This window comes from Myotis lucifugus, unplaced genomic scaffold (genome assembly GCF_000147115.1).
Source record: "Myotis lucifugus unplaced genomic scaffold, Myoluc2.0 scaffold_65, whole genome shotgun sequence".
NCBI lineage: Eukaryota > Metazoa > Chordata > Mammalia > Chiroptera > Vespertilionidae > Myotis > Myotis lucifugus.
The window spans coordinates 4,558,996-4,580,979 of record NW_005871113.1 but is presented as its reverse complement, the minus strand read 5'-3'; the positions used below and the strand labels follow the sequence as shown (position 1 = coordinate 4,580,979).

The window sequence follows — 21,984 nt, the reverse complement described above, 5'->3', positions numbered from 1 at the left end:
TTCTCTCTCCCGCTCCCTTCCTCTCTGAAATCAATGAAAATATATTTTTTGAAAAACAATTTAAGATCATGACTTTTAGGATTTCCATTGTGTTTGTTGTCCTCTGGACACTAAAACTTTTTATTTTGTGGACCAAAGTCTGAGGCACAAATGAAGCATTATCTAAAGGTTATCAGTTGTGCTTGTGAATGGATGTGAGAGCTTGCTCTGTTTGTTTCCAAGGATTCTGCCCTGCTACAAGCTTGTGTTTAAGACAATAATCACAATTGATGAAATGAAAAAATACTTTATTTCATAGGAAAATTTGTTTAGATTACTTAAGGAGTTACATATAGAGATAAAACCTTATGGACAAAGTTTGTTACTTATGCTGTCAAAGGTTACATGCAGAGTGTTAAAAGCTTAGGAAATGTTTTTTTTTTCTGCAAACAATGAAACAATGACTATCAGCAGCTACCCTCATCTTCCTTTTCCGCTCCCTTGATGTAAACTCGAGGTAACCCATCACTGGGTCAGATCACATCTGTTTCCGTTATGCCAGAATTGTAAGCCTGATACTAGAAAAAACAGTATGAGACATTTCATTCTGTTTCCCAATGAGATAACCTAATTGTACCTGGTTCATGTGCCAGAGGTGTTAGATTAAAAGTCATTTTACATTCAATATAGTTGAAACTGGTTGGGGTTGGAGAAGGACTACCAAATAACTATCTCTTTACATTGATTTTTAGGGTAATTAAAATATGGGATTTACGTAAGAATTATACTGCTTATCGACAAGAACCTATAGCATCCAAGTATTTCCTGTACCCAGGTAGCAGCACTCGAAAATTAGGTAAGCCTTTTTATAGACTGTAGGACTTTTTGGAAGGACTTTTCGGGGAGTGTAAGTTTTTGTTAAAATTTTAAAATAAATATGCTAGTTTTCAGCAACATAGACTTGGAAAACTCTAATATATGTGGTTTTATCTTTTTGAAGTTCAAAAAATAAAAACAAGAATATTTTTGGTTTGCATATATTTTGGAGAAAATGAATTTTAGTGATTCTTTTTGTAAAATGATCATTTGGCCTCAGCATTTTTATCTCATTTCTACTCATTGTCACCAGTCATGCTAACTAGAGTTTCCTTTTTCCAGGCTACTCCAGTCTGATTTTGGATTCCACTGGCTCTACTTTATTTGCTAACTGCACAGATGACAACATCTACATGTTTAATATGACTGGATTAAAGACTTCTCCTGGTAAGATCTTAGTCATTCAAGTTCTTACCCAGAAACTAATACAGTCTTTTTTGTTAATGATAATTTGATGTTGGTTCTTTTCCAAGCCAAATTTATTATTAAGACATATGAGAATTTTAGGATCTTTGATTAGTTCTACTGATGAATTATCTTGTGGGACAGAGAAGGATGTTCTGCTCAGGTTTTGTTCTGTTTGGGGGTTGTTCATTAAATTAGGGGGCTGAATTTTTTAATCCCCCACAATAATTCTTACCAGCCTTCTCAATATTGGACAATTGCCTCTTTTATGTTTTCCTTATCCTCACACGTTTTATACTTCAAGAAAATTAAAAGTAAAATCTGATATTTAAAGCTGATAAATAACATTTTTAAAAAGAAACCAGTTTCTCAAGCATATACTAAGAGGGTTATTTGGGTTACATAATTTCTAGAACATTATTAATTGCTTAAGCAAGCTACATATTAGTAACCTGCTTTTTCTTATAGACTTTGAATTCTATAACCAATCCCCATATCTACCCAGTGCCCACTAAAGTAAGATGTGCTGATAAATAAATCTCAAAATAGTATACACTATGCAGGGCTCTTAACAGAAGTTTCCAAAGACTGCCCCCAAAGCCGTTATTAGAATTTCATATCTGTAACAGCATTACAGTTGGTATTTCCAATGCTCTGAAATAGGTCTAAACAAGGACAAGAATATTTGGAAAGGAAAGAGTTTTTGTAACTAATTTTGCTATTTTCCTGAATGGAATTTGAACTTAGACAACTTCTAATTTAGTTATCATTTTGTTATACTGTGGCATGAAAAGGAACCTTGAGTTCAGATTATCCTTCTGTGATCAAACAGATATGTCCAAGGCCACTTTACTAACAATTTAGCAACCTTTTTTACTGTGTTCCTAAAATAACTTAATTGGCTGTCACAAATAGAATGATACAGATATAGATATTATGTTTCTTTAAAATTGAGTAACGTGTGTGTATGCATGGCACATATGGTAATTGCTTGCTTTTTTCAAAACTTCAGAAAGGGTCTTGGGCTCAATACTTGTTCTCCCATACTTTTTTAAAAATTATTATTATTTTAAATATATTTTTATTGATTTTAGAGGGAGAGGGAGGGAGAGGGATAGAGAAATATAAACATCAATGGGAAAGAAACATCCATGATCGACTGTCACCTGCACACCCCCTACTGGGGATTGAGCCCACAACCTGGGCATGTGACCCAGTTAGGAATTGAACCAGTGACCTCTTGGTTCATAGGTCGAAGCTCAATCACTTAGCAACACTGGCCGGGCTACTCTCCCATACTTTTAATTTACAATATTTTATCATACTAAGTGATATTCATAAGGATGACTCTGAAGTACTTTAGTGAGGCATTTTAAGAGCCCAAATCATCAAAGAAAAATTAAGTTGACCCCAATATAGGTTTTAGAAGGATTTTTTGCATGGTTTGAAACATTAATAGTGTACTTTATGCTAGCCTTTCTTACACCAGCAGAGGGCAATAAATACTTTTAGGTTTAGTGGGAAATTTGGTCTGTAGCAGTGGTTCTCAACCTACTAATGCCACGACCCTTTAATACAGTTCCTCATGTTGTGGTGACCCCCAATTTCATTGTTACAAATTGAACATAATTAAAGCATAATGATTAATCACAAAAACAATATGTAATTATATATGTGTTTTCCGATGGTCTTAGGCGAGCCCTGTGAAAGGGTCGTTCAACCCCCAAAGGGGTCGCGACCCACAGGTTGGCGACCCACAGGTTGAGAACCACTGGTCTGTAGTGTTCTATTCATTGTTTAGAGCTGAAAAAGATGAACAGTTACAGTTTTAAAGTTGTATTCTGAATAAAGGAGCCTGTTTATTTTGTGGGAATTTATTTCTTGTTAGGGAGGTTATTAGGCTGATTTTTTTTTTCCCCAAGGGGATTTTATTGGCTTCCATAAAGTCGATCTTAGTTCCTTAAAACTGTCTGGTCATATCTGAATCTATGTATGTCTCTCTCCAATATGACATTTTAGTCAAATGCTTGGTAATATAGCCAATTTTTCCAATTGTGTCCTGTTACAAAGAGAACAGATTCTTAGAGAATGTATGTAAATAACTATATTGCATGAAAATAAGAATACTCACTAAGATTTTCCAAATTTTGTAGGGATCAGGTAGGAAAAAAAAGACAACTTTCAATTTTGCTTAGAAAGATATAGTTTACCAAATTGCTATGGGTCATAGGTAGGTCAGGAGGGAAAAAACATGTCCTTATATCTGAAAAACAAAGATTAAAGAACCAATAATATTTCAAATAAAAAATCATGAATATTATCATCTTCATTAGTTCATTTAGTCTCATGTAGTTCTTGTTGATCTTGATCTTTTGTTAGCAGTTTTATGAAGCCATCAATTTCTCCATTAGAAATCTATATATTCTTACTAATTCAATAGCATGATCTGAAAGTTATTAGAACCTTGTATTCCAAAGTACTTTCATGAATCTCTTTGAAGATAAAATACATTTTGCAAAAGCATCAGAGTGAAACAATGACTGTAAGTGACAAAAGACTTAAAATATCATGGTTAAAGATCTGATTACCATGCAGTTGACAGGGAAATTTGCTTATTTCTGTAGCACACATTTTAAAGTGCAACTAGAGCTGCACTTTTCCCAAGTAGAATTATGACTGATAAAACCAGGACATTGTTTTAGAAATTACATGTAATTTTTAGAACATTTTTTATATTAATAACATTCACTTATGCAATATAACTTAAGAAGGCTTACTTAGCATAACTTATTTGGCAATGTTTCCTATATAATTTAACATGCCAAATAAGCCTAATTAGTTTAATATCTTCCTTTTTATAAAAAGAGAACAAATCTTTTGAAATGTTTTAGGGACCCTCTGAAAAATTAGTTAGTTGAAATAAAAAGATTTAATTTAGAATTTGATTACGGGAAGTTTGTCAAAACTTAAAAGTTTTTAAAATAATCAAATAGGATCATAGGTCACTGTGAAACAATACTTAGCTATTAATTTAACCATAATGACAAAGATTTTGCAGACAAATTTGGAAAGTTAAATACTTGTACGTAAAACTTAGCTCTTATAATCAAAAATCTGATAAAACATCATAGGAGATTATTTAGATAAAACATAAAATTCCTATTTTTAGGTAGATTACTCAAAGTTAAAAAAAAAAAAAAAAGCCATTCGTAATCTCTTTATCAAGAGCAGACCAAAAGTCCAATAACACTTCATTCTTTTAACAGGGAAAATCGAATTCTAATTTTGCATCAGCTTACTTTTGATATTAAAACACTTACTTAATTAAATTTTATCTATATGTTAGCCAGCTTGACCATGCATAAAACTCTTTTCTTTTTTTATTTATTTCAGAGAGGGAGGGAGAGGGAGAGATAGAAATATCAATGATGAAAGAGAATCATTGATCGGCTTCCTCCTGCATGCCCCCTAGTGGGGATCAAACCAACAACCCGGGACCTTTCAGTCCACAGACCAACGCTCTGTCCAGTGAACCAAACCAACTAGGGCAAATTATTTTCTTAAGATTCCTTTTTCACAAACCTTCTATAATTTTCTTTTTTACATTGAAATTTTGCCCTATGCTTTTTCCTCTCTTTTTTTAACCAGGCTTTAAGTTAAAATTACTTTATTTTCCCTTAACAAAATATATTTTCATTTCTTATACCATTTTTCTTTTTTAACTGAAAACATAAATCTTATTTTCCTTGCATACTAGGATGTTTCCGTTATTTTAGTAACTTTACATATGTTAATTAGAATTTTCAACCCTTAGAAGCCTTAATTTCTAGTGAAAAATAAGAAGTAAGCAATTGTGGACTGTTATAACAGTGTTTTTTGTTAGCAAACTATGAACCCATTCCATAATTTCTAGAAACGTATTTGTTCATAGTATAGTCTTTTACTAAAGCACAAAAACACAGTTCACTAACAGACCCAAACATAGTAGATCTATAATATGTGTAGCTGAAATGATTCATATCCTGCTTAACTTCACAGTGAAAGTGCTTAATGTAGAGAGTATTTGATATGTAGGCTTTTTCTTGAAAAGGTATAAATAGAAAAGTATTTTTCTAGTTTTATTCTAGCAAAAGGAAGGGATTTCTGTGAGCACTAAGGGAAGCTGTTTTACTGTGCTGTGACCTGGAGTTTGCCATTAAAAGGGTCACCCAAGCAGAGTCATGGAGTTTATTTGGTTATTAATGATTGTTGGCACATCCTATGCAATATACCTAAATTAAATTATGGTACCAGATAAAATTATAGATGGATATGGAGCTTATGTATCATCCATTATCCTGTGTAATCAATAAATGATATACTATCCTCTTGAATGACAACTGTATAAGTTTCTTAATTATTTATTTCCTTATGTTAGAAGATTGGAGTGGAAATTTTTTTCCTGCCTAAATGTTTTCTTAAATTCTCCAAAACATTTTTTTTCTTTTATTTTCTAATGTTCTGATGCTGGAGACTTCAAATATTGGTCTCCATAGGATACATGAACCTATCAAGCACATTATGCTAGTCTGGATTACTTGCCCTTGTATCATGTACAGTGAGAAGTCTAAAACTAAAGGCTTAACCTAACCTAGTTGGAGTATCTTACATATGAACATATAGTTTGCCACAATAGCAACTTTTATTCTTCAGCCTATTTCAAGTACTAGGTTAAAAATATTCCCTCATCCCAGATAAGCTACCCATAAATCTTAACTCTTTTTACTGATTTTTACCTATTCATGCAACAAATGTTTGAAGGTCTACTCTATTCAAAGCACTGTAAGGGTAGTGAGGAAAGAATAAGGTATGAAATTTATCCTCAATAGATCAAAAGTCTAAGAGAAAGAAAGATCAGTGTGTTATATAATGGGGAAGGCCATGCCTTGAGGTAGGTAGAGAGGGTCTATAAAGGCACTTAACTGAAAGATTGGACATTGGCTCTATTTTTGTCCTTTAAGAATGTTTTTCACTACTTCCTTTTAGTCCGCTCCATACCGAGTATTTGGGTTCAAATCATGAGATTGGATCTAATATAATAATGTAATTTCCTTTATTTTCTGACATTGTCCAGTTTTGGTGAATGTAGCTTGACCATCTGCTTCAATAGTCAAAACACTGATTTTTTTCCCCATTTGGCAGTGGCTGTCTTCAATGGACATCAGAACTCTACCTTTTATATTAAATCCAGTCTTAGTCCAGATGACCAGTTTTTAATCAGTGGCTCAAGTGATGAAGCTGCCTATATCTGGAAGGTAAGTTGCTAAATTTCCCCCACAAACGTGAAAATAAAGTATTCTTGCAAATACTTCTTTTTTTCCAAGATGAGGTAAGTTTATTGTAAACACATAAATGATTAACTTTTTCTACTTCAGATGTTTAGTAAAAGTTGCTTCTTGCCTTTTAATATAGCCAAAACTTCACTGTGTTGTCACAAAATACATCACACTTTCATGGCCAGAGCTTCTCAGAAATTAACAATCTGTATCCTCCTATAGTTCCAGATTATCCAGAAATTGAGAATTCAGAAAACTGGAAAGAACTTTAATTACTTCGTCCTGCTTCCTGGAAAAACATACTTGGCTGCTTTTCTGCCCTTTGTTTTCAAACTCTCATTCAAAATACATGCAGTATTTTAATCTTTAGGATTCAGTCTACACCCAAATCAGCCATAGAACCTTGCACAAAATACTCAAAAATATTTGTATAGTAATTGTGTTCCTTACTCTCTTCCTAAAAGTGATTTAATCTTCAGGCTACTAAAATAAATGTGGCTTAATAACATTATTTAAATTTTTTTGGTTTTACAGATTTCTCATTTCTGCTACACAAACATATACATATAAACTAGTATATTACTTTTAAATATGTGGTTCTAAAATGACTACTGTAAGCTAGGAAATTTAAAGCTATTCATTTGAAGTCCAATGGAGAAAGTTGAAATGTTACACTCAAATAGCACTTGCTGACCACTGAAAAGTGGCTCTTGTGGTAATAATTAATTATAGAAATGTCTGGGAATTCAAGAGAGAAGAGCATTGAGGCATTGTTTTCCTAGGGCTGGAAATTAATTATCTTCTAGGTTGTCCTGTAATTTCATAAATGTCCTTGACATTGGTGAATTGAATGATCACAGTTCATACATTTTGGGTTTTAGAGTCATAATGTCTAAAACTTTATAGGTCCGTAAGTTCAATATTATCAAATCTTTTCTCAAGAGAAATTATATCATTTTTAGTCCTGCCAACCTCTAGGAAGTCATTATCTTTTTTCTTTTAATACAGTGCTAGAATCTTTCAGGTATGAAGCATAAATCTTCAGCTAAATTTCATATGATATTGGGGGGAGTACTAAAAATGATTTCTCTATATATGTAGAGTTGCAAAGATGCAAATACTACCTTATCAAAAGCTTTCAGTAACAATATCCTAGATGGTCACATGGTGGAGATATTGTTCTGTCCAAGATGCTTTTGTGTTTGGCTTGTCTCTTTTTCTATAATATATTTCTTTTATTTGTTGTGTTTTTTTTAAAATATATTTTATTGATTTTTTTACAGAGAGGAAGGGAGAGGGATAGAGAGTTAGAAACATCGATGAGAGAGAAACATCGATCAGCTGCCTCCTGCACACTCCCTACTAGGGATGTGCCCACAACCAAGGTACATGCCCTTGACCGGAATCGAACCTGGGACCCTTGAGTCCACAGGCGGACGCTCTATCCACTAAGCCAAACCGGTTAGGGCTATTTGTTGTATTTTTAAGTGAAAATTTGTTTATGAAACATATATTTGAGACCCCCATCTTGTGATAAAAGTTTTCACCTAGCTTCTTATCTATAAAACTTTTCAGACGAGCTTTAAACTTCAACAATATGTGTCACTAGCACTAATATTTCTGTCTTATATTTTAAATTTTGAGTTTCAGATTAGGTCTTATGTGTCTTATTGTACTATCTTTTGGTTTGTTCTTTCTCCTTCCCTCCTTACCTACATTTTTTCCTCTAACTTTGGCTCCCAACTTAGCAGTAAGATTTTATTCCTACCAAAATCTTATCTTTTTAAGTTTCTTATTTCTTAAAAAAAAAAATTTCCGACACACCAAAAAGCATAATAAAGGATTATCCAAAAAATACTTATGCCCTGATCATTTTTAAAAATAACTTAAAATAAGTTTCTTAATTACATACGTAATTAAGATACAAATACAGTTTTATTGGCAATTTTTACAAAGTTACTCCCTAGCCCTTTTCACTAGTACAAAGGCCTTTTTGGTGGTGGTGGTTGTTTCAGAGAATGAGGGTTGAGGGATGCTCCCCCTCTTTAAAGACATGCAATAAAATTATTTGGCTGATGTTAGTAACCCATTTTCAGATATCTAATTAATGGCTATCATATATATGGGTGACTCTGAATTCCTAGGCTGGGTCACATGTTAGTACTGAATGACGTGGGTCAGACATGATGTTCTCCTGCCTGTCCACACATAACTCAGTGTGCAGGCTCTGATATTTGAGATCCTGGCAAGCTTACTGCACCTAAAATTGAATTAGCCTAGTGGGGTGGCTCAGTTTTTCTTTTCCATGATAAAACAAGGCGGTTGAGATTTTAAAAGAAAATTTCACACAAGCCAAGTATCCAGCCTATAACTCTGCTACATTTCCAAAAGTCCTAATTCTCTCAAGTGTTGGTATTTTTTCTACACTAAAAATTCCATGGTCATAAGACAGTGAAACAAGGAAGTTTTAGATCTTGAGAGGTAGGAGAATGGCCTTTTCATTCTCACCACTGCTCAGCAAATGGGAGATGTAATATAAACTCTTTGATACTAACATCCAAGACTTAAAAAGATATAATATTATATTTTTTCTTTGTAATTTCCTACCCCTTGTCCCACTGTCACCCTTACTCCCTCCTTCCCTGGTTCATTTCTGATGTAGCGACTGAATAGTATTGAAGTGGTTATAAATAAACTGATTTGGCACAGTCATTGTACCGCTGACTGGTGAAACATTGAGCCTGACACTTTAGGAAGTGTAAATGATCTCATGGCAGAAATAAAGATTATATTTGGTTTCTCACTGGGCAGAGTAAGGAGATTTTTTGAGGAAGGGTGCTGATCTTTTTGCATGTTTAAGTATATAAATGTTTTATGAGGTCTGTAGGTTAGAGCCAGTTACTACTAGAAGTACCTTCATAGTTCTGGGAGTTTAACTTTGGGATTCTTATGTTTTGAATTAAAGTCTTTATAACAAGTGGAATACGTAAGAGGACAATTTTTTGTGTTTTGACCATCCCAGAATGCATAAATGTAAATGTCTCTTGGACTTAATGGTCTCCTCTTTTTAAAAGTAGAGGAAGGCTTAAAAAAAAATCATGTAATTATGGTAATGTTTTTATAATAATGAAATGACAATAAATAAAAATTTATTTGAATAAAAATGAAGGATTTAAAAGCCACCTGAGTTTCATTCGAGGAAACTAATCTTCCTTAAAGCATACCATACTAGGATAGTCTTAACCTGCATTCATAAATACTTATTGGACATTAGTTCTTATTTCAATTCACAACATGCCCTTCCTTCCACTTTTCTTATTTAGATAGACTTCATATAAAATTCCCCATGTTAGTCATTTTGTGTACATTTCAGTGATTTTGAGTATAATCACAATACTATGCAACTATCACCACCATCTCATTTCCAAACGTTTTTATCGCTCCAGAAAGAAACTCCGTACCCTTTAATACTCACCTGCCCCTGGCAACCACTAACCTATGTTCTGTCTATGAATTTACCCATTCTGGACATTTCATATAAATGGAATCATACAATATGTGATCTTTTATATCTGAGTTCTTTCACTTAACACGTTCTTTTTCTAAATATATTTTTATTGATTTCAGAGAAAGGAGAGGGAGAGAGAAATAGAAATGTCAATGATGAAAGAGAATCATTGGCTGCCTCCTGCACACCCCCCACTGGGGATTGAGCCTGCAACCCCAAATTAAACCCAGGACCCTTTGGTCCTCAGACCAATCAATGCTCTAGCCACTGAGCCAAACCAACTGGGGTCCATTTAACATATTTTTAAGATTTATTATTATTATTGCATGTATCAGTACTTCATTCCTTTTTATGGCTGAATATTTCATTGTATAGCTAGTAAACATTTTGTTTATCCATTCATCTATTGGTCGACATTGGACTTATTCCACTCTGGCTTTCTGAATAAAACTATGAATATTCATGTACAGGTTTTTTATTTGAACACTAGAGGCCCGATGCACGAAGATTCGTGCAAGAATGGGCCTTCCTTCCCCTGGCTGCCGGCACCGCCTTCACTCTGGCCCGGAGCCGCCTTTCTGCCTTCATTCCGGCCTGGAGCTGCCTAGAGGCCCGGAGCGGCTGGGGTGGTGCAGAACGCCATGGCGACGACGCAGGCGTCCCGCCCCACCCCACCCCCACCGCTTGGCGCCTGTGTATGCAAATTAACCTGGCATCTTTGTTGGGATAATTTGCATGCTCACTCCTGATTGGCTGGTGGTCGGCATGAAGGTATGGCCAATTTGCATATTTCTCTTTTATTAGTGTGGATGTTTTCAATTCTCCTGGGAGAATATACCTAAGAGTAGAATTGTTGGGTCATATGGTAATTCTATGTTTGGCTTTTTGATGTTTTCATTTTTAATGCTGTGTAAAGTGCCTATGGTAATTATTCAACAAATGCTGGCTTTTATTATCATTATTATTCCTACCTTATTACCAAATTGTAAAAAGTTTTTCTAGGGCATCTAGGCTTTGTTTTTTCTCTTAGATCCTATAGATAAATGCAGTAATGTACATACATTCTACTGGTAGATGTTTGATTTTCTTTTGGAAATTTATTTTGATCTTTGAGTACACGTTTAGGTTCTTCTAGGTATTATAATACCTGGAAACTGAGGAAGGGGTTGTATCATGAAATGAAAAGCTAGAGGCAACAAGCAGAGTAAACCAATGGAAAATAATATGTTTCTACCAGGGAGGGTCAAGAGGGCATGAGGATTTCCTTTTCCTTTAAATTTGCTTCTATAAGACCTGCTTGGGTCTTGGGTGATTAGAAACTTAATGGGCTGGGACCCATTAGTAGAGGAGGAAGGAGAATTTCTGTGGCTATTCAGATAGTTAAAGACTATCTTGAAATATGCTAACTCGTAGGAGAATAAGTTATTGTTGTCTGTGACATTGTAGGAGTAGGCAGTAAGTGAAATCCTTTCAGATAGTACTCAGAAAAAGCTTCCTTTCTGTTAAACTTTTATTGACACAGCAAGGCAAAGTAGACTCTGTTCTTTGTCTTCTTTTGCTCTTTGAATCATTATGTATGTGCCATTTAACCCGAGAGAGGAGTAGTAATAAGTTGGGTAACCTTATGATTCGATGTGTCAAGTCTTTTCACTATAATCTGAGGAATCTATTAAGTTTTCTTAGCCATATTCACAAATACTCTTTCCAAAGTTGCTTCCACTTTTTCTATAAAAATGAGCAATGATTCAGAGCCTCAGGAAAATGACGAGAATTTCTCTTTTTCAAACACACGTGCTAATAATAATTATGTGAGTTTGTTCTTCATATTGTGCTGATCAATTCCTGTGGCCTCTGAAAGATTAATAGCTCTTGAATCAGACAGCTGTCAAATAGATATTACTATTGGCATCCAATGAGGGGGGAAATAGGATTCTTAATCACATGTGTAATACTTCAAAGTGTGACCTTTTTTATACATTAAATTGTGGCAATACTTACTTGAAATTTCAAGGTTTCTTTAAGCAAATTAACTGAAATAAAATTTTGGAGGAGTTTTTCTTCCAAAAATGATATCAAAGGGCCATGTAAAATAGAGTTTATATCCTTCAAAAAGAAGGGGCATAACTTTAGACTTTGGTAAAAGTCAGTCAGTCTTCTTTTGGAAGAAAGACTATCCTCTTATCCCAAGAATGTTAATAGCTTGTCTCAGGTACCTTAAGGAAATATATAGTTCATATAGTATTCCTGGAGGTAGCTGGCTAGAGAAAATCTAAAAATGTCTAGGGTATGTAAAAGCAGGATTCTACTTGAAGTGCACTACCTAGCAGATGAACCTCATCCTTCCATAAAGTTTACCAGCTTAGAGGTAAGGGACAATACCATTTTGAGTTTTAGTCAAAATATATAGAGATATATATAAAATATAGATAATCCTGATTAGAAATAAGACCTGTACTGGTATCTAAACTCATTATTTACTTATTTGGCTGTTTTCTCAGATCAATGATAAAAATACTTCGATTGCCCATTGGGACTCTTTTTCTAAGTTATAACTAAAGCATGCCTAGGGGCCTTTGGTAGCAACCCTAAAGATCTCTATGGCACAAATATGAAAAGATTCAAAGCCTTTATGTGGGAGTCCTAACACTGTTCTGCTGACATTTCTTTTTGATGGTCTGCTAGGTGTCCACACCCTGGCATCCTCCAACTCTGCTCCTGGGTCATTCTCAAGAGGTCACATCTGTGTGCTGGTGTCCATCAGATTTCACAAAGGTTTGTAAACAAATCTCCATAGTTGGATTAAAAAATAGATCATAGATTTGTATGTTTTCTCAAGGTTTAGTTTGAATTACATAGATTTTCATGCTTAAATATTTAAAAGATCTAGAGGCCAACCAGTGTTTATATCAGCATCAGAGTTATTCCTTTCCTAAACATAGAATTACGTTTTTAACATAATTAAAATTAAATTTTATAAGGTAAAAAAATCTAAGGTGAGAACTTGTTTGTTTTTAACTTTTCTACATATAAATGTGGTAACATCTTCACTATTCTTCACAGTCCAGCTTAGATTTTTCACATGCCTAAAAAATGCTTAGTGTGAAGTTTTACAGTGTTAGGCTATCTGTGATTAAACTACACAAGAAGTAGTTCCAAAATGTTCAGACACTGGAAAAAAGAAAATACTCTCACTTAAATTTTTTTAATAGTGAAAACAAATTTTAAAACCCTGAAATATAGAAAGGCCAGAAACAAACAAATCCCTATTAGTATATGTAGGGATTTTATATAATACTAGCCCCAGTTCCACTCATTCTTCTACCCTCTACTGCCTCTAGTCTTTGGGTTATTCTAGGTTTATAGGAAATCTCAATTATGTAGAGATCTCTACTTTCTCATTTTGACATTTTAAGGTTTTGACATTTGCCTATTTTACCATCTGTTTTTTATCTTCTGGGAACTTTTCATGGTCTAGTTTACTCCTGGCATCCCTCCTAATAGCCCTGTATGACCATTTCTGTGGTCAGCTTCATGATGGACCTTTTTTTGAAATCATTACTTTAATTACCAATAATTACATTGACATTACACTAGTGACATTTGTCCTTTGAGATTCCATTCTTACAGTAAAATATCTCCTTTTAACATGAAATTCTGTGTCATCTTAGAACTTACTTAGATGGTTTTTAAATTATTCAGTTATGTCATCTCTTTGCAACCATCATATGTTGCCCTTATCTCTACACACAGAAAGGATTCAAAAAAGTGGCAGGGTAGTTTACCAATACTAATCTAATAACCTCCTTTTTAAAAAGTTTGAAATAATTTTGTCCCTAGCATACAGTTAAGAAGGTAAAATATGGTTTTAAAAATAAAAAGGTCTTGCCTTTGAAATTGGAAAAATTTGTATGTAGATCTGCCACTCAATTATGGTGATCTTTGGCAAATAATTTTATTCCTATTTTGTAGGTGAGATTATTTAAGTACAAGTATTTTTATATTGTGAGAATTAAATAAGATAAAGAATGCAAATTGTCAAACACACGGTAGGTGCCCTATAAATAATAACTCTTGTTAACAGACTGTAGAGTAACTGGAGATTCCAGGCATTTTTTCTTGAGCAGTTAAATATGTGTGTCTTCTTTTGGCCTCCCATTAAGGAAAGGAAAAAGCTGCCAGTCTCTTGGGGCCAAGACTTAAGAGAACGTGTGTTCTTTTTTTTTCTATCTCTTTAGTGACTGAAATAGAGAAATTATATAAACAAATGCTCTGGTACCAGTGGCCATTTGCCACAAGCTCTTCTAGTTGGACTTTCTCTGCCATAAAAGGCTTGGGACCAAGATCAGGAATGGTCAGATATTTTTAAAGGGGCAAAGGTTATTTTTAACTTCTTTCAGCCCAGTGAACTTGTTTTCCCAGATTGCTCCTTTACCTATCTGAAGAAAAATCAAAAGATTGGTTTCATTCAGCTTATCACAGCCTACTAGAGTCATGTACTAAGTCTGATCTTGGAAATTATCCCATTACTTTGGCAATAAGCCAGAACATGCAGAATTCAGAGGAAAGTCATTGAAATTGAATGTTGGGGGCATACACTGATTGATCATTTAAGAGAAAGAGAAAGCAAAAAGAATATCTTAATTAAATATTTCATAGTTGCATGGAGGTGATAAAGATAATGACTTGCCCAACTTCTTGACAATAAAATGCACCTGGTTTATAGTAGAGCTTTAGGTTAATAAGAAATGACTGGTAACAAAAGACATACCAGCAGAATGTATATTAAAATGAAACTAGAGAATTGACTTTGGAAATCTGCAATGATTCCTCAAAGCAAGGAAGAGGAATATATGATCTTTCAGATGCCATTTTCTATATCCTATTATATCAAACAAAATAATTTTCCAGTCATGATGAGCCTTTAGACATACCTACTTTTTACTTTGTTGTGAATCTTTGATTAAAACGTCTTAACTCCCTTTCTGATTCTTAGATTGCTACCTGCTCTGATGACAATACACTGAAAATCTGGCGCTTAAATAGAGGCTTAGAGGAGAAATCAGGAGATAAATTGTCCACAGTGGGTTGGGCCTCTCAGAAGAAAAAAGAGGCTAGAGCTGACCCAGGTAAGGATCCTGTACATTTTTTCTACATGTTTTATGGTTTGATTGGTTTAGTTCTGCAGTACAGAGTGTTAAGCTAGAATTGATGTTTGGTATATATATATATATATTTTTTTTTTAAATATATATTTTATTGATTTTTTACAGAGAGGAAGGGAGAGGAATAGAGAGTTAAAACATCGATGAGAGAGAACCATTGATCAGCTGCCTCCTGCACACTCCCTACTGGGTATGTGCCCGCAATCAAGGTACATGCCCTTGACCGAACTCGAACCTGGGACCCTTGAGTCTGCAGGCTGACGCTCTATCCACTGAGCGAAACTAGTTAGGTCTTGGTATATTTTTAAAGAAAAGCATCTTCTTGACATTCTTTTCAATAAATATTTTCTGAGTACTACTGTTTATCATCTATATAAGATACTTCAATACAGTGGTGGTTTTATTTGTAAAATATTTATTGAACACTTGCTAGGCACTGTTCTAAGTTGAACAAAACAGTCCTGAATATAAAAAATGCTAATGAAGGTTACATGTTAGTGTGAAAGGCAATAAACAAGTTAAAGAAGTAAATTATGTACTATGTCAGATCACAGTAGTGCTTAGGAAAAATGAAAGCAAGGAAGGGAGATTGGCAAAGTGTGCTATTAAAATTTTAAATTAGGTGCCCAGGGAAACCTCAGTGAAAGATGATATTTAAGTGAAGGAAGTAACCTCGCCCATGTTGCTCAGTGGTTGAACCAGGAGGTCACTGTTTGATTCCCAGTTAGGGCACATGCCCGGGTTGTGGGCTCAATCCCCAGTAGAGGGTATATAGGAGGCAACAGATCAATGATTCTCATTATTGATGTTTCTATCCCTTTCTCCCTCTCCCTTCCTCTCTCTGAAATCAATAAAAACATTTTTTTTTTTTAAGAAGTAAAATAGTGGACCATGTGGATATTTTGTCAGGCAAAACAGCAAATACAAAGGCCCTGAAGCAGGAGCAGGCCTGGCATACAGGTTAGGGCAAAAGTAGGTTTACAGTTGTGAGTATGAAAAATACAAAGTTTATTCGTATATTATTATTTATTAATTGTATTGTTTTCCATACAGACAACTGTAAGCCTACTTTTATCCACCCTGTATTAACATACATAAATGCACCCATTTAAAGTCTATAGTTTAGTGGTCTTTAGTATATCAGAGTTGGGCAATCATCAGCACAGTCTAATTTTAGGGTATTTCAACACCTGAAATGAGGGCTACAATTTCTTCATATTTTTACTAACATTTGTTTTTGTTCATCTGTTTGATTTTAACTATCCTTGTGAGTTCGGTGAAGTGGTATTCCATTGCAGTTTTGATTTGTATTTCCCTGATGGCTGATGATGATGAACATCTTTCATGTGCTTTTGTATATTTTTATATTTTGTATATTTTCTTTGGAGAAATAACCTGTGTGGATCCTTTGCCCATATTTTAATTGGGTTATTTCTCTTTTTATTGTTGAGTTGTAAGCATTCTTTATATATTATGGGTATATTCCTTGTCATATAATAATTTTCAAATACATTTTTCTTATTCTGTAGGTTGTTGTTTTTTTCTTCACTTTATTGGTGGTGTCCTTCGACACACAAAAATTTCTAACTTTGATGAAGTACAATTTATCTCTCTTTTGTCATTTGTGTTTTTGATGCTGTATTCAAGAAGCCATTGCCTATCCTAAGTTCACAAAGATTTACTCCCTATTTTTTCTTCTAGCTAAGAGTTGTTTTATTTTAAAACTAGTTCATTTTGTATTATTTTTGTCTACAATGTGAGGCAAGGATCCAAATTCATTCTTTTCTTGTGGATATCTAGTTTTTTCTCAGTATCGTTTATTTTAAAGAGACTATTCATTACCCCATTGAATTGTTTTTCCATCCTTGCCAAAAATCAAATGACTATAAATGTAAGGCTTTGTTTCTGGACTCTCAATTCTATTTCATTGATCTATATGTCTGTTCTTATGCCAGTACCACATTGTCTTGATTACTGTAGCTTTGTAGTAGGTTTTGAAATTGGAAAGTCTGAGTCTCCAATTTTCTTCTTTTTCAAGATTTTTTTTTACTATTATGGGTCTCTCTTATTTCTATACAAATTTTAGGACCAGTTTGTCAATTTCTGCAAAATAGCTCCCTGGGCCCTAGCCAGTTTGGCTCAGTGGATAGAGCGTCGGCCTGTGGACCAAAGGGTCCCAGGTTTGATTCCCGTCAAGGGAACGTAACTTTATTGCAGGCTCCTCCCCGGCCCAGGCCCTAGTAAGGACTCGTGCAGGAGGCAACCAATCAATGTGTTTCTCTCATTGATATTTCTCTCTGTGTTTCCCTCTCTCTTCCACACTCTCTAAAAATCAGTGGAAAAATATCCTCAGGTTTGGAGTAACAAAAAAACAACAACAAAAAATAGCTCTCTGGGATTTTGATAGGGATTGCGTTGAATGTGTAGATCAGTTTTATTCGTATTGTCATGTTAATAATGTTGTCTTCTGATCCATGTATATGGGATGTCTGGCTGCTGTCTTGTCTTTATATGGACTTTTCCTAATTTTAGAAAACATAAAAGAAGAATCATATGAAGAAAGGGCTATCAGTATTTCTACCATTCATATATAATTTTAACAATTTGAGGGTTTTTCCAATTTTTTTCCTTTATCCACAGAGATTCTTAACAGTCATAATAATATTATATATACATTTGCATTTCTTGGGGATTTTTTCCACTGAACGTGCTCTTCTAAGCACCTTCTGTTATCTTTTTAACAAAACGTGTAAAATAGTCCACTCTTCTCTTATAGTTGGACATTTTGTTCCCAATACTCTGTGAAATTTTTTTCTGAATTTAGGGTCCCCCCTTCCATTAAAATAAATTCCCAGTGGTGGAATTTTATGTCAATGGCTGTAACCATTTTAAGATTTTAGGTGAAAAGTATGTTGCTTTTAATGTTAATATTTAGTGTGTCATTAATTATTCTTACTTTTGGAAGCCAAGTCACACAAAAAGTTCCTCATATGGACCAAATTTGGACCATCATAATAACAACAACATATAGCCATTATTGAGTACTAGCACCATTGTTTTAAGGACCTACTTGGATTATTTAATTCCCAAAATAACTGAAACTGAAGCTCAAGGAAGTTAGATTTGTCTAAGATCACACAGCTGTGAAGTTGAAGTACAACTAGAGTTCAAAGCTTGCAGTCTGATTCTAGAGCATATACTTGGAAACACTGGAGTATTGCCTTCTTTAGAAACCCACACAGCAAAGTTAAGTTCAAGTTAAGACCAGATCAGGACTTATACCTAGATTTCTCTTATTTCTGGGTGATGTTGGAGTTATTCTGAAGAGCACTACAGGGTAACAACCTGACATGAGTGCCAAAGGCTGGCACACTGGCCATTAAATCCTGTAAGCCACCATCCAGCAACAGACATTTTGAAAATTATGTTCCTCTGCTTTCCCAAGCTTCTAATGGCCACCCAACTTCTCTTGCTTGTCCTGGACTGCATATCTTCTCTCTGGCCCATTTAACACAGCAGCTGAAAGGCTTTAAATCCCAAGACCCTCTGCCCTACTTTTCCTAGCCAATACCTGCTCTGTGGCTATTATTTCACTATTTCAGCCAGAGATCTGACAAGGCCAATGGTTCTCAACCCTGGCTGTACATCAGAACCACTTGTGGAGTTTTTTAAATGTTTGAGCGTCCCAGAGATTGTTCAGTAGGTCTGGGGTGGAGGCCAAGTACCTGTATTTTTATAAAACTCCAAGTCTGGTATGCAGCCAGGATTGAGAACCTCTGGTCTAGGCATTATTGAGTACAAAAATGATTACCCTTATCTGGAAGAGAAGGAAACCTTACCTGTTCTATCTTAAGTGCTTGCTGCAGTCTCAAAAGTCAGCAGAATACTTACAAAGACTTTTTTTTCTTAATGCCTGGAACCTCACCCTCATCCCTCTCAGCAGTCCTGAGATTTAACAAACATTGTTTAATAATTCCTGACTAGCTACATTTTAGGCACTGGACCTAAAAATGACTAAAGCATCATCACCTGCCCTCTAGGTGCTTGCAATTTAGTCCAGGAGGCAGATTAAAAAAAAAAAAAAAAGCTATATAGTACATTCTAAACACTCCTAGCTGTATAAACAAAAGGCTCTGAAAACGCATTTCCTATGGGAGAGAAGGAAAGAAGTTTGTGAATTCTATGCAGTTGTCATCAGAGCCTGGAAACGTGAGGAGAATTTTTGCCTGGCAAAAAAGGGGCAGAGTTGGCAAGAAAACCACATAAAAACAGAGATGTGACAGTGCACAGCTTGTTCAGGAAGCAGTGAGTAGTCAGTCTCCTGTAACAGGATCCTAAAGTAGCATAGTTCGTGATAAGGTTGAAAAGGTAGAGTCAGGCCAGATGGCACACCCTTATGTAGAAAGAAGCTACAAATTAACTGATTATTGTAAGCTTTACCATAATTTCTCGAAGGAACTAACTTTTAGGAAGCCTTTAGAGCAATAACCCAGTCTATAATGTGTCATCAGACCTCTTGTAGTGTTTAAGGTTAATAGGGGTTGATTCACTTAAGTAGATGAAGTACTAAATGGTATATTTTATTTGAATCTATATGCCAATAAGGTGCCATACTATCCAGCTGGTAAAAAATAAAAAAGAGTAGTATTTCTAAGTGTACTTTCATGAAACGATATAAAGAGAAAAAGATATACTGTTCAGAGAAAAGAGCAAACTGCAGAGCATGTGTGTTTAATAATCCATTGTGGTCTTTTTAAGGTATATTCATATTCCTTTGTTTTGCTAGTAATAAGCACATAAAAAAATTGAGGAATGCACATAAAAGAGAAATGAGAAGGTTGAAGAGAAGACTTTTATAATCTCATTATAGTTAAAAATAAAGGATTTGAATTTGACCCAGAGTTTAAGCTCTGTTAAGCTTCAAAGTTAACAAAAACTTATCTTTGACCCCCATGGTTTACTCCTTTCTTCATTATAACATCTTGAAGGAAAAAGTAATGCTCCAGTTTTCCACCACATCAGATTTCCCACTGACCTTTAATAAACACTTCAGGTGTCTGCCACTTAAGTAACAGAAACTTATACACCTGCTTTGTCCTTGGCCCGGCTTTTCCTTCTCCCCTAATCCTGCCTATGAATCTTCGTGTTGTAAGACTCATACTATTTCAGGACTTTCTGCCCTAAACGTACACTTCCTCCCATTTTAATGACACTAATGACTGCCAGGGCTGTGCAGTGACTGTTGACTTGCACTGAGGAGTGAAGCAAATGAAAAGTTTCTTTCCTTTTGAAATAATGACTGTAATCAAGCTCTAGAGCAGGAATGTGAGACCTATCACCAGTAGCTCCATGGACAGGTCCCTATCTCTAGTTCCCCTTGTATAGTACATTATAACAAAATGGGGTTTTCTAGTAATGATCTTTATTGAAGGTGCAGTATCATTTTGGCCATTTCTAAACACATAGTTGATGAGAAAAGTTTAGGCAAAATTCAATTTGTAGAATTTCTCTACCTTAAGACATTGCGGACAGATCACGAGAATTCTCGCTTCATATTACAGTGTTTTACAAAGCATCATACTTTAAAAAGATATTAGTTTGTAAGAATATGTAATAAATAACTTCAAAATGCACTGGGTATTTAATTTTAAAGCGTGCCTTTAACATTTATGTAAAATGTTTTCTGTACTCGTTCAATAGAAACTTGAGCTATGTGGCCACTGGGTAAAGCTAGCAATAAAACTACTGGTCTGCAATGTGTTAAGGCAAGGCATATTGAGAAGTGAAAAGCACACGTAAAATGCACAGAGTAACTAAATGACTGAAATTAGTAAAAAAAATTTTTTTAATATATTTTATTGATTTTTTACAGAGAGGAAGGGAGAGGGATAGAGAGTTAGAAACATCGATGACAGAGAAACATCGATCAGCTGCCTCCTGCACACTCCCTACTGGGGATGTGCCCGCAACCAAGGTACATGCCCTTGACCAGAATCGAACCTGGGACCCTTGGGTCCGCAGGCTGACGCTCTATCCACTGAGCCAAACCGGTTAGGGAAGTAAATTTTTATTCCAAATAAAAGATTGTATTTTTATGTCAGCCCATTCTAAATTCAGTTGCATATAAATGCAATTCAATAATTAAACTAAGTTAAATATCAGAGTTATAATTCAAAGACTTAGTGACTGAGAAATAGGTGACCTTATTATTTGAAGACAGAAACACTACACTAGAAATCAGGGGAAATTTGAGAAAATATAGTGTTGTCTGTGGTGAGGCCTAAGGGGGAAGAAATGTGAAGTTTATAAGAATTTGCCTGAAATACTTGCCGTTGCCTGTAAACAAGTGCCAGGACATATAGAAAAGAGTTCTCTCCACTGCTTCATGTGCTTTAAGAGAGCAAGCATTGAGTTTCTGAAATGTTCTTTGGCATATTTTGGCGTGTGGAGTAGAGTAGCCATGTGTAAATTAAGGTGGAAAACCACATGAGGCCTGGTAACCTTAAGTAATTGATGGAATTCTTGTGGAAATTAAAAACATCTCTAGCCCTGGCCGGGTAGCTCAGTTGGTTAGAGCACAGTTCCTATATGCCAAGGCGGAAGGTTCAATCCCGGGTTATAGCACATACAAGAGTCAGTCAATGAATGCATAAATACGAAGAACAATACATCGGTGTCTGTCAACCTCCCTCCTCCTCCCTCCCTTCCTCTCTCTAAAATCAATAAAAAAAATTTTTAA

General features: G+C 34.9%; 1 protein-coding gene across 8 annotated transcripts in view; it reads left to right on the top strand.

The window, feature by feature from the left end:
* DTL (denticleless E3 ubiquitin protein ligase homolog) overlaps window positions 1-21,984 on the top strand; it is a 42,998-nt gene that overhangs the window by 14,865 nt on the left and 6,149 nt on the right. For 6 of the 8 annotated variants that reach the window (XM_014456850.2, XM_023754775.1, XM_023754776.1 and 3 more), the window contains 5 exons: window positions 732-835; window positions 1,138-1,242; window positions 6,442-6,554; window positions 12,766-12,855; window positions 15,077-15,209. In XM_014456850.2, the coding sequence (XP_014312336.2) occupies window positions 732-835; window positions 1,138-1,242; window positions 6,442-6,554; window positions 12,766-12,855; window positions 15,077-15,209 (545 nt within the window). The remainder of the gene's footprint in view (window positions 1-731; window positions 836-1,137; window positions 1,243-6,441; window positions 6,555-12,765; window positions 12,856-15,076; window positions 15,210-21,984) is intronic. The other 2 variants (XM_023754780.1, XM_023754779.1) reach the window with 1 other exon arrangement.